A 13,809-nucleotide genomic window follows, 5' to 3' on the forward strand; every position below is an offset into this window, starting at 1 on the left:
TGGCACTATTGTATGGTCTGGGTATCATAGTTACAGTTTCCAGACAGTTTAGCAGCAGATCAGCTGAACTTTTTATCACACAGCAGTCACGCATCACAGTTCTAAAGCGCAGCTAAGCAAGCCAATTGTTTATTGACAGTGCAGTTGCCATCTTTGGGGTGGTTTATTTAAACCGAAACATTTACTGTATAGTATAACACAAATAGTAATACATTGACTGGTTTAGTGACAACATACACAATTTGTATTTTCTTGTCTGCAGACATAACCCAAAGAGAGCCTTGAGAATGCACTATGTGTTGGTCTTTGGTCCAAGTGTCCTTATGTTCACTGCATTTGTGTTATGGGGTGTTATTGAGGGTAAGTGTAGTCAAATTATCAAAGTATTAACAGTTATAATATTCACTCATTTGTGAAGGATGGCTTGAATTTTAGTGCTGTATGTTTAAGGTTCTCATGTCTTGCCGTTGTAGGATTCCTGGGTGAGGTGGTTATCTGCTCAACTCTCAACCTGATTCGCTTCATTTTGCTGTTCAAGACTAGTCTGTATCAGGAGAAACTCCCAGGTTTGAGAATGATGAAGCACAGCTTCCAGTATTGTGTTTTGAACAAACATTTTCTTGGCCATGTCTTACCTATAAAATAAAATATAAAAGTGTGACAGCATAGTAAAAGTATAAAATGGACATGATCAGTGACAACTGAAAATGACAACTGCGCCTATCAGAATCCAGCAAAGACAGTTGCTTCGTGCTTGGGGCCCACTATCTTATATATAAATTACATTCCTATTCTTGGTGTAAGTGGTAGTTTTATTCTCTAAAATTATCTTGTAGTAAATGTACTAATTTCCTTTCTAAATACTTTTTTTAAAATCTTTTCTTGACTTTTATGTCTTATAGTGGTACATCTGACATTAACCTTATGTGTTGCTTCTACAGAAATAATCAAGACCATCATCGAGAAATCATTTTATTATGAGTACATCATTGTTGTCAACGTTTTGTTTTTTGGTAAATATTCAGTTGAGTACGTGTGACAAAGACCCAAATCCAGATCAATGAATTCTCTACCAACATATGCTATACACAACAAACTCAATATACGATAGACGGCACACTACCACACTGCCTGTTGTCATATGTTATGTGCTGCGTAATTGGCTTTTCGTAGAAATGGTGCCGGAAGTGAGAACTCATGGTCGAAAATTTCTTAAGATGTTAACGTTCAATTTGGATGTAAACTGGCTGAAGCAAACCCTTCCCATCCTGACCCCCTGGTCCAGAGAGGACACCGCACCAATGAAGGGTACTGGCCGAATCACAGCACAAGCCGGTCCCAAGCAACACACCCCAACATCATGGGTGTGGGGGGAAAAGGTGCAAGAGGGGTGAAAGGTAGTGAGGCAGATGGATCACAGACAAGACAGGGTGGGGTGGTGATGGAAGGGAGGGGGTAGCAGAATTTGAGTTTACTCTTTACTTTCCTACTTCGCTACAAATGAGTAAGGTTTACCTATGAAGTAAAAGATGCAAAGGGATCCCACAATTTTCATTTTCTGTACCCTTGAGCGTATAGTCTGATCATTGTTGTGTATGCAATTTCAACAAGTGCAGGATAGGGGGAGGAAATATAATGAGGACGTAATATATTTAGAAACGTGGTGGATGTCTAACACCATCCATATTATAATTCAGAGCCATGAAAGAACTGTTTAAGAATAATACAGTGGTTTGGCAGACAGGTTGACAATCATGATTAGACATGAAGAGTTTGAAGTTGAATTAGCTTGTCAGGTGGAATTAGCAAAGACTTGATGAAAAACCTGTGGGTGGGGAGGATCTGGTTTTACTCAATATGGCAAATTCATTTGGTGGAGCTTTGGTAATGGCCCTCATTAGTGTCCGTTAAAATGCTAATACACAATGAAGTAAAAAAAATGAATCAGTATTCAATAGTGCTGATATCACGAGATGATTAAGAGGACAGATGCATAGACAAAATTCAACAACAGAAAAATAATAACTAATACTCTGAGAAACAAAATGCTCTCTAGGAGCCAAAAGTCATTTAACAAGACCTGCACACCATCACAGGCCAGGAGTTTAAGGTTAATTTCATGCGAGGTAAATTCTCAAACAGTCAAATAATTCCAATCCAGGAATGATCCATTAAGAATCTGAGCACTGACAGCTCAGCTTTTATACCCAGCTAACGAGTCGCATCACCCGCACCTGAATGCTGTTTGCTCACTGCACATTATAGATAATACTGACTGAAATGTACCTTCATATCAGCGCCCTTCAAATGCGTCACATTTTGACAGGAGACTGAGAACTTGACTTCCTTTCTTGTATTTACTGCTAAACTGAACACAATAAGATTTACACATTTGCTATGCTTTGTCAAACTCCATTCCTCACTTACTTTCTTAGCTTTTACAGCAATGTTGCCTAAAACTCTGCCTACGTAGTGTGTCATCAATCTTAATGTTGTTATTGTTTTGACAACCATTAGTGACTCACACAGTGACAGCTGTTGGAATCACTTACGTCCTTTATTCATGTCCCTCTTCATTCCAGTCATCTTCTATAGTGTTTGGAGTGTTGAAAGAGAGAGCAAAGCCATGGCTCTCATGTTCATCATGTATGGATCATCATTACACATGACCGTGAAGGTTTTCTCTGGAAGTATGAAAAAAAAATATATTATTGATTATACTATAAATTATAGCATGTTTCTGTCTAGTTACAGAAAACAGAACTGTTCATAGTGACTATTTCTGGTGCTGTAAGAATGTCTATAAGAATGTCTATATTGGAAGTTGATGTTTTTGTGTTATGTTAATGAGACACATCGATAAAGAAACCTGATTCATATGTATTGTCTATTTCAGGGGGGTCGGGGGTCATGATGGAAATGATGGACTTTTGCTACTTGTTCGCTCTGTCTTTCCTGTCTCGCACATTCAGTCAGAGTATGTATGTCTTTTGTAATAATATTTGTGTTTTCCTTTTATGACTTCTGTAAATACAGATACACCTCATGCAAGAGAACAGTAAATAACCCTCATCATTGTTTTCCCCATTTGCAGGTGCTTTCATAGGCTTGTTTGTTGGAATATTTGGAACTCCTATTTTAGTTGCCATTGTTTTATGTACATGTTCTTCTCTGGAGGAATCAGGTAAGTGCCATGCTCACATTAATTACAACATTGTGTCACCACTCACAATTGTAAGCCTCCTCAGTCAAGCATTACTAAAATGAGGTTCCTTATCGCAGTTCACTGCGATATAACAGTATGGTACATGACGTCAGTCATGGGGTACAAATCGAAGCATTTATCTATTCACGCCTGAAAGGCCGAGAGATCTGTCAGCGCGCGCTCCTGGGCCCGCCCCCCAGGAGTCATATAATCTTATTACGCGCCCTCAGATCTGCCTCTTTTGAAACTTCGCAAGACGGAGTGAACATCTCCGAGCATATCTCAAACGCTCTACCACAGTCAAAAGAGTTTTGTGTGCTTTTCGCTCTCTACGGGTTGGTGAGTTATCTGGGTTCCTTAACCCTCACTAGCTCAGGGCGCTACAAAATTCATTGGCTCAACTACATTTTGAAAGTAGTGGCTGCTATCCTGGCTGCCTGGCTGGCTAAGTTTCTGACTAGCCTGCTAGCTTGCTAACAACGTGTTCGTTGCAACGTGTTCGTTGCTTGTGTTTTAACATTCTTCTCTACTTTCAGATTGAAAAAAAGATGGCCAGACACTACCCCGACTGCGGTCACGTCCGTCCCAAGGGCGACCGCCACCGTCGGTGCGTGACCTGCCTAGGCAGGGACCACGCAGAGGGCGCGCTTTCGGGCAAAGCCCCTGTCTGTTCCATCTGTGCTAGCCTCCTGCTAGCTAAGGCTACCAGGCGCCTTGCGTTCTGGAAGCCCAAGGACGCCGAGGAGACTGCACTGGTTCCATCCGGGGCTAACGCCCCCGTAGGAATGAGTGCGTCTTCAGCCTTGGACTTGGTGAGCGTGAGCAGTCGCCTTGCAGCGGCAGCTCCGCCCCCGGGTTTCTCCCCGTCTCCGCCGCCTGTCAGCCCTGGGGCTGCGGGCAGCGAGGCTGAGGAGCTTCAACCAAGCGGTGTCCAGCCTGAACTCGAGCTGGACATCAGCCTGGATGATGATAGTCTGCTAGACTTCTCCGATGAGCACAGCTCAATCGCTGAAGCAATGCAGACGAGCCATGACGTTAGGATGCGGGTGGAGACACCTCCTACCTCGTCTCGGCTCCTGGGCCAGCAACTCCACGAGGTTGCGCTGAGAGCAGCCAGCTGCCTCGGGCTCCCTCTCCCTCCCCCTCCCAGCGTGCGATCCTCGCTGCTGGACGGGGATTTTTATGCTGGCCCCGTCGCGTCAGTTCCCAGCTGCATCCCCTTTTTCGAGGAGGTGCACGAGGAACTGCAGGCGACATGGGCGATACCCTACTCGGGCCGAGCCCCGGTGCCGGGGTTCGCGCCCTACATGCAGCTCCACATGGCTAAGGAGAGGGGCTACCTCTCCTTTCCTCAGGTGGGGGATGCAGTAGCGGGCTACCTCTCGCCCGCCTCCCCCACGATGCGTCTCGGCCAGAAGCCTCTCCTGCCCACGCGGGTGGGCAGACACCAGGCTCAGCTGGCAGAGAAGTCCTACTTGGCTGCAGGGCAGGCTGCCTGCACAACCAATACGGCTGCATTGCTACAGCGCTACCAGGCAAAGCTCCTGACTGAGCTTGCCTTGTCGCTGGGGGAAGATCACCCGTCTGTGGCAGAACTCCGTCGCGCGACGGATCTGTCGCTCAGACTAACTCGGTGCACGTCACAGGCACTAGGGAGGGTGATGGGTGCCGCGGTGGCTACCCAGAGGTCTCTGTGGCTATCACTGGCTAAGCTGTCAGACAGAGAAAAAGCACCACTCCTCGACGCCCCGGTCTCTGTCCAGGGCGCCTTCAGGGAGGAAGTGGTCACAATGGCTGCCAAGTTCGAAGAACAGCAGAAGAGCAGAGAGGTATTCCAGGCTTGGATGCCTCGCTCTAGTGGCACGGATGAGACGTCCTCCTCAGGACACACCACACCCGCCCTCCAGCGCAGCCTGCAGCACAGCAACCAGCTGCGCGCCCTGCCCAGGGCGCAGCCCAGGCTCCGCGGCAGCACTCCGCTCGCAATGGGCGAGGCAGAGGGAGACCTCAGGCTTCCTGATTGTGACAGTCAGCCACTCGTCACACAGGGGGGAGCGGTGGAGCCCACACCGCCTCCACAGAAATCAGCCCGTCGCTCACATGTGGAAATCATGTCCAGCACGGTAAGCAGGTTCTCACAAGCACCACAATCATATGTCCTAACTCCTGTCCCAGATGGCGCAGTGCCCAGGCATGCTTGTGCAACTCCCCCCGCGATGCACACAGTGCAATCGCACCCCCACATTTTTTTCAAAAACATGAGGGGGCAGCCCCAGATCTCGTCTCCCTCCCTAGGTGTAGAGCTTAGACTCATTGACCATGAGCAGGTTAGTCCCCGACAAATTCAACTCAAAGCACAATCTCCCTGGTTGTGTGGCGAGTTGGCGCGCATGCGCAGTGTCACCATGGGTGCTAAAGACCCCACGCAGGCTTGTGCAGTTTATAAGGCCAAACGATTGGTTTATCACGATAGACTTAAAAGACGCTTATTTCCACATTCCGATCCACCACAGACATCGGAGATATCTGAGGTTTGCGTTCGGAGGAATAGTGTACCAATTCAACGCACTCCCATTCGGCCTGTCCCTAGCGCCGAGGGTATTTACAAAGTGCGTAGAGGCAGCCATCGCCCCATTACGTCTACGCGGCTTACGCGTTTACAATTATTTGGATGACTGGTTAATTACGTCTCATTCAGAGGCTGCAGCAGTGCAGGACGGCCATCTAGTGGTGGCGCACCTGTATCGACTGGGCTTTGTAATAAACAGGGAAAAAAGCGTTCTCTGCCCCAGGCAAGTTACGCATTTTCTGGGTATGATTTTAGACTCCACCTCCATGGAGGTCAGGCTGTCTCAAGAACGGATAAATGCCATCAAAACATGCGTGCGCCAGTTCCGACGGGGACAGCCAGTCTCGTCGCTGTGCTGCCAACGCCTGTTAGGAATGATGGCGTCGGCCGCTATAGCGCTCCCGTTTGGGATGTTGCGTATGCGGCCATTCCAAATATGGTACCTGTCTATGAAGCTCAACGCAGTCACAGACAGGCATCGCAGAGTAGTGGTGTCCTCCAGATGCAGGAAAGCCCTGGCGATCTGGAGAACCACCTGGTTTCTCGCCGCGTCGGGCACTATGGGCATAGTGTCGCGTCGCGTGGTGGTGACCACAGACGCTTCCACCAAAGGCTGGGGAGCTGTATGCGAAGGGAGAGGCGTGAACGGTCTCTGGTCTGTGACAGAGGCCGCGTCTCACATAAATGTGTTAGAGCTGCGAACAGTAGTCCTAGCTCTACAACACTTTCTGCCCAGGCTGAGTGGTCAGCATGTACTAGTGAGGATGGACAACACTGACCTTGGCGTATATAAATCGCCAGGGCGGAGTGCGCTCCCCGTCACTACACCATTGGGCGACTCGCCTGCTCCTGTGGGCAGCGAGGGACGTCCTGTCCCTCAGGGCAGTTCATATACCAGGTCACCTCAACTACGGTGCGGACCTGTTATCGAGGGGCGATCCTCGAGCAGCAGACTGGTGCCTTCACCCACAAGTGATAGGTCAGATCTGGGTTCGTTTTTTCAAGGCGCAGGTGGACCTGTTCGCGAACAGGCAGAACACCTGCTGCCCGCTCTGGTTCTCGCTAGGGGGCGACGATCCTCAACTGGGCATAGACGCGCTGGGCCACCAGTGGCCAGCTCTACCCCTATATGCGTTTCCCCCGATCCCGCTCCTCCAGCAGGTGCTGTGCAGAATTGCGGACGAGGGCAGGGAATTGATATTGATAGCCCCCCACTGGCCCAATCAGCCGTGGGCGGCAGGTCTAGTCAATATGTCAGTGCAGCAGCCTTGGGAGCTGCCTCTGCGGAGAGACCTCCTAACGCAGGCGCACAGGACAGTGTGGCACCCCCATCCGGAGTGGTGGCGTCTCAGAGCCTGGCACCTGAAAGGTGCAGGCTCATAGCGTCAGGCTTGTCGGACGCGGTGGTGGCTACAATACAGAGTGCCCGAGCTGTATCAACACGGGCTCTGTATACGCTGAAGTGGCGCAGTCTTGAGCGGTGGTGTGCTGTGCGTCAGCACGACCCCATTAACTGCGCGTTATTCTAGAATTCCTACAGCAGTTGTTTGATGAGGGGAAGGCGGCTTCTACTCTCAAAGTGTACATGGCTGCCATTTCAGCCTGCCACGCAGGCATTAATGGCAGTTCTCCTGGCAGTCACCCGCTAGCGTCACGCTTTATGGCGAGGGTGAGACGGCTCAGGGTGCCAGAGAGACACCTCATACCCTCTTGGGATCTGCTGGTGGTGTTACGTGCTCTCACAGGGCCTCCGTTCGAGCCCCTGGAGACAGTGGACATAAAGTTTGTCTCTTTAAAGACCTGCTGCTGGCGTTAACGTCAGCAAAACGCGTTGGTGACATGCAAGCCCTGTCAGTCAGTCCATCGTGCCTTCAGTTTTCGATCGCTGGTGACAGAGTGGTTATGCGACCTAATGCTGCTTATACACCTAAAGTGGTGGTAACCCCATTCCGCAATCAGGTGATTGAATTAGCAGTTTTCTCGCCTCCTCCTTTTGCGTCGGCAGAGGAGGAACGTTTGAATAAGCTCTGTCTGACCTCTTTCAAAACCGAGCCTCTCCCGTTGGATAGTAGAGGCTATCGTGTTGTCTTATAAGAGCTTGTCTTTAGATCCCCCGGAGAAGTTGCATGCGCACTCTACGCGGGGGGTCTCGTCTTCCCGGGCCTTACTAAAGGGCGTCTCAGTGGAAGATATTTGCAAAGCTGCAAGCTGGAGTTCTCACCACACTTTCATTAGATTCTATATGTTAGATGTGGCTGAACCTAGTTTTCTTCATAGCGTTCTGCGGGCAAGCGATCTCTGAATCCCCTGGCCTGAGAACGATGTATATGATAAGTGTGTTCATTGGTGTCTACATGTTATGTTGCACATGAAACATTTCAGGGTGGTTTCCTACAGGCGCAGGATCACGATCCTCACCGCCTATGATAAAGGTTGCCCTGTTAATATGTTCACCGCCAGCGGCCGTAGGAACCTCTATGAGGGCAAAGGCTTCAATAAAGCTGGTGTGTGTAATTGGCTGCCACTGTATTATCACGCGGGAATGTATAGGGTCTCATACTGTTATATCGCAGTGAACTGCGATAAGGAACGTCTCGGTTACTTACGTAACCTCGGTTCCTTAAGCAGGAACCAGATATAACAAAGTTGGCGTGTACAGTGTTACCTTGGATTGATTGTCTTGCTCAGTTTCTTTCCGAGGCAGATCTGAGGGCGCGTAATAAGATTATAGGACTCCTGGGGGGCGGGCCCAGGAGCGCGCGCTGACAGATCTCGCGGCCTTTCAGCCGTGAATAGATAAATGCTTCGATTTGTACCCCATGACTGACGTCATGTACCATACTGTTATATCTGGTTCCTGCTTAAGGAACTGAGGTTACGTAAGTAACCGAGACGACTTTGTGTCAACTTAAGTGTATTTGAAATAATATTATGTATATTATGTGATTTAAATAAAATATTAATAATTCTGAAATAATAGTGTCCTGCTAGTTTTACACAAGAATATACAGCCATCTGTGTCAAGGAATGTCAAGGCCAGGCAGATGTCATTTTATGTTCATATCCAATCATGTGCATGTCTACTAATACAAACATTTTTTTTTAGAATTGTTTCATTTGGGCTTTATGGCACTCTGGCGTCTTATCATGAGTGTAGTATTTTTCTGCTTCTTTGATCAAATTCTGGAAAGAAATGAAGGTGAGTAGCATTTAGGCCAGAACTACTAAAAGTGCAAAATACTTATTTTTAGGTATTTGCTGTAACTACATGTTACTACTTATGTTATGATACATGGATCATTTGTCAATGAGGAAATGATAATGGCCACTTCTATTATTGTTTATGTTGGATATCCCTGTTATCTCCAGAGCGTGATGGATTGCTGTCTGTGATTGCGCTGTTCCAACTCCTGGTTGCGTCTGAAAGACTTGAATTTTATTCTCAGCCCTCTTTAGCTGGTACAGTTTTCTTTTCTCTCTGTCAGCCTTTTACAAAGTGAACATGATCATATGAACTGTCAGATAACTGAAGAACAGAAGTCTTAGGGTCATTACATACATTCAGTACAACTTCATGGACAGTATTTATTCAGGTTGTTAAGCTACAAAGTGTTCCATGGCCTCATTAAATTAGTAGTGATGTTCAAGGTTTCCAGGGCTCAGACACATGCTCAGTGTCTGCTGTGCCGTGTTTACATCACTATGGGTTTGAGTCAATGACTGTACAAAGCATGGACAGCATGGTGTCATCCCCTTCAGTTACACATGAAACAGCGGTTCCCCTAACCCTAACCCAGGCCCCCCTTTGACATTGACAAAACACTGTGCACCACCCCCAAAAAGCGTGACCCTTGTGTCCCCCTTTACTTTGTAGGCTACATCCGGGTATGACCGAAAGTGAAACTAGTTTGTAAAACACACTGTAGGTGTGCTGCTTCCCATCAGTAACTAATAAAAGCTGGCTATAATCTCATAACCAAATAAGTTAGTTGCAGGCTACTATGCTGTAAGAACACTGCCATTCCTAATTTGACCAGTAGGGGATTGTTTAGGGTTTTTTCAACTCGTGCCTCCCCTACGCTGTGGGGAGCCCGCCCCCTTCTTTGGGAACCACTGACATAAATTAAGGCAAAATCCCTGATAATGAGTAAGACCAGATGTCAGGTTCTGTGCAATGCTTTAAAATATCGGTCAGGATAGGCCCTGAACCAACCCATATATGGTTAAATCTCCTCTGTTTTTAATTTCCGTCCAGTTGCTTGACTTATTTAAATTCAGTGTCGCACACTGTTTTTTTTTTTTTTTTTTTGATAGATTGATACTTTATTTATCCCAAGGGAAATTTAGGAAATTTTAGGAAATATATGCTACATTCAAACATACCAGAACAAAACCGCATAATGTGTAGAATCAGATATACTCTCATAACAACTCTTATGTAATAAAATCTCATATGCTCTCTTGTAAGTTAAGTAATAATGATTCTCTCCCCCCCCCAAAGAAACACCTAAGACAATTCTCTACATGTATGGAGCTTTTGGTGTAGTTGCAGTTAATGCTATTACCCTGGCAACAGAACTAATGCTGAAATCACGTAAGTAGACATATTAAAACATACAAGTTGACTTGTCAGTCAGAGCTGTTATCTTAACACATACATTTTATTACATATACATTTGTACAAGTGACCCTTCTTTTTCACTATATTTTATAGAAACTATTGGCTAAGTAACTTCTATATTTTGATATAAACTGTGTAGATGTTACAATTTGAAGTTAATTATGAAGTTACAGCAGCATGGTTAGTAAGATCAAACAGTAATATTGAGTCATAGATCATTATTACACAAAACATTAGTGCTGTACGGTGTGCTGCAGGGTCCTGCTATCAAGCAGCAAGATAGAGTGATGAACTGAAATAGCTTTACTCTATGAAAATGACATTCATCAGACCTGCTAACAACAGCTCACACAGAATCACTCTATGAAAAATACATTCATCAGACCTGCTAACATCAGCTCACACAGAATCACTCTATGAAAAATACATTCATCAGACCTGCTAACATCAGCTCACACAGAATCACTCTATGAAAAATACATTCATCAGACCTGCTAACATCAGCTCACACAGAATCACTCTATGAAAAATACATTCATCAGACCTGCTAACATCAGCTCACACAGGTTCACTCTGTTGGAGCACAATACATCTGCTGCAGTGGCCCCACAATTACCAAAGGCATACTACAGCATACACTGACCTTAAAATAATCGTATAATAAGTCGTCATATGATAATATTATTACTGATGGTGCTGAAGCTGGTTGATCTGTTCATTTTAGGAAAAGGACGACGGACTTTGAAAGATCTCCGTGTCATAGTTCTACCATTTGAATGTGTTTTCGTCTTAAGCTGCATTGCTCTATGGATCCATGCTGTCTGTGAGTATAATTAACAAAGTAACCTGTCATAACTATGATATATAGGTTTTGTGGATGACATTAAATAACTGTTAACTCTTTATATTATAAAATATATTGACACAATGGCATACCTATGATTTATAGGTTTTGTGGATTTCATATTAAATAACTGTATTATAAAATATAGGCACAGAAGCGTCGGAGGGGTATGTACCTTTTTTCTCAAAGCAGGTTTATCTTGATACCAATGTTTCTCTCATTGAACTAGGAATTCATTTGTGTTGAAAATTTCAAAATAAATGAATGGTTGCCTCATCACAGGCATGTATCATTACCCTCATGTTTATTATTGTTATGATTACTTTCCTAGAATTAAGCAAGAAGTGGCGATATTACGGAGATATGGTTGTAGACGTTGGTGGAAGGTTTGTCATACCGCATTTTTTATTTTTGTTTCTGTGTAACATTATGTTTCATACTGTACATGTGAATCAGGTTTAATATGAATCAACTGCTTCCTTTAAATACTGAAACCAACGAGTTGGAAGAGGAAATTTCACATCTATGAGCGCTAAACTAAAAGCTTTTACAGGAACTGAAAACCCGATTACAACTACCTGGTTATTCCATGGGGAAATGTAAACTTACTATATCTGCATTTTATTATTCTGCCATTGTTTGTTGCAGATTGTACTTATTACTAGTGTCATTTCCCAAGCTTTGTCAAACTTCTTAGGTACATGATTACTGCAGTACTGAATGATACAATGAATGCCTCCTTCAACAGTTTTTGAAGGATGGTGCTAAACCATCGGAGGCTCTTGAGATGTTAAGTCAGTCTGCACCTCCACCTGCTGGACCAGACACTCCACAGGTACTAACCAAACTGCTATGTTCACCAGTGTATTGGGAAATGCATTGGTCATATACTGACAAATACAGTCTTGTGTTGCCTTATGGATCTTATTTACTTTTATATGTAATGGGTTAGAAAGCATTAGGTTTTGATTTTAAGAATTCTTGCAACAGTACTCTACAGCAGGAAAGCTAGGATTTTTTTTTTTGCAGTTTTCATTATTGTTGACTAATGATTTCCTCCTGTCATTTGGTGGTGTGCACGTGTATTTTTTGTGTTTGTGATGATTATTGAGGAATAATTGTTGGGGATCCAGTCATGAGATGGTGTTTATTTCTTGTTGTCTAATTAATTCATTTATATTTTATTTGTTTGTGTTGTTTAGTACATCTGTCTAATTGGTGTTTTGTATTAAACAGGAGAGTCCACCAGATCCTCCTCCTGAAGCAGAGACAGAAATAGATTCCATTGGAAATGTCCCAGAAGATAGACACAAATTCACCTGGACAAGTTGGAAAGAATGATTCACACTTCCCTGACACAAATCCAGAAAGAGAAGAAAACTGTAAAGTTGAAGCAAATGCAGATACAGATGGACATACAACTGGGTCACCACTTTCAGTGGATGTACACATAAACACACACTCGTGTGAAACAATTGCAAGTGAGAATGATTCATTGCTGAATCACGGAAGTGAAGTACAAACAGACTCCACAAAGCCAAGAGACAGTTCAGCCCAAGAGAGCTCACCACTTCTGGGAAAATACATCAATGAAAGTGTCTCACCTTCGGAATCAGAATAACAGACAGATGTATGCCCAACAAGCCCAAACTGCAGTTGTCCAGTAAGGAACAGAAAAAGATCATAGTGGACAACAGATCTGATCTGAGCAGCCTTCGGGTTCAGTGTTGCCCCAAGTTAATGTCTCTGAAATTCAAAAGTCATATCTGTATTTAAACTATGTGTCATTAAATGATGTTTAACATTGTCACTTGCTTGTCACTTGTCATAGATGCCTTAATCATCAGTAGGAGTTGAACAAAGTTCTGAGCAGTGTTTGAGTGAGCAGTGTGATGGGAGCTGTAATGACGTAATAAGCGGAGCATTACAAGCTGTAAATCGTTTATGTTACAGTGATGACTATATGTTATATTAACACAATAGTATTATATAAGGGCATCACTTTTTTCACAAATTTTAAGATAGTCCATGAATGAAGTAGATAAAATGATCTCTTCTGGATAATTAAACTAGTTCCATAGGCATCTTCTCAGCAGGTGGTTTGATAAAATAAAATATGTGACTGAACTTAAGTGTAATATTTCTTTTTAGCAGTTTTCAAAGCAATTCAAAGAACTTTTCAAATGTGATCTCTGTCTAAATTAAATTCAGCATAGTTTAGTCAATTTATACTGCAAACATACTGTAGACAAACGCTCCTTGAACTTGTTGGAATCTAAATGAGCACGCCAAAGTTGAAGAAGGGACCGGAGAGTTGAAGTCAGGTTTCTGTAGTTTATTTCGGCGTGGAGACCCCTCTCAGCTGGTGCTCAGAGAAAGGCCTACCTGATAGCAGAATGTGTTGGCATTTATACATTTCAGTCAGGTAGAATACAATAGGGGAGGGGATGACTACACCCTTTAGGTGAGAGGAAGGGGGAGACAGTGGGGTGAGTGGTTCACCTATGGGGGAGGGGGGTGATACCAGGGTACAAAGGATTTTAGCAGGGGGGAGGCTATCTGGGGGGGGG

At 44.8% G+C, this 13,809-nt stretch overlaps 2 protein-coding genes across 2 annotated transcripts in view; both read left to right on the top strand.

Annotated features, from left to right (window-relative positions):
- Positions 1 to 285, top strand: part of LOC122133349 (butyrophilin-like protein 2) — a 33,636-nt gene extending 33,351 nt beyond the window's left edge. Inside the window, exon 5 of the mRNA XM_042709394.1 lies at positions 263 to 285. Within this exon, the coding sequence (XP_042565328.1) occupies positions 263 to 285 (23 nt within the window). The remainder of the gene's footprint in view (positions 1 to 262) is intronic.
- Positions 282 to 13,339, top strand: LOC105888671. Its single transcript, XM_031560306.2, has 14 exons — positions 282 to 360; positions 474 to 566; positions 942 to 1,013; positions 2,583 to 2,690; positions 2,897 to 2,977; positions 3,095 to 3,184; positions 8,881 to 8,973; positions 9,144 to 9,233; positions 10,276 to 10,368; positions 11,120 to 11,218; positions 11,388 to 11,406; positions 11,571 to 11,625; positions 11,988 to 12,074; positions 12,476 to 13,339. The coding sequence occupies exons 1-14, from the start codon at positions 288 to 290 to the stop codon at positions 12,578 to 12,580; spliced, it is 1,158 nt and encodes a 385-aa protein (XP_031416166.2). The 5' UTR covers positions 282 to 287; the 3' UTR covers positions 12,581 to 13,339.
- The last annotated feature ends 470 nt before the right edge of the window (positions 13,340 to 13,809 follow it).

This window comes from Clupea harengus, chromosome 2, assembly GCF_900700415.2.
Source record: "Clupea harengus chromosome 2, Ch_v2.0.2, whole genome shotgun sequence".
Taxonomy (NCBI): domain Eukaryota; kingdom Metazoa; phylum Chordata; class Actinopteri; order Clupeiformes; family Clupeidae; genus Clupea; species Clupea harengus.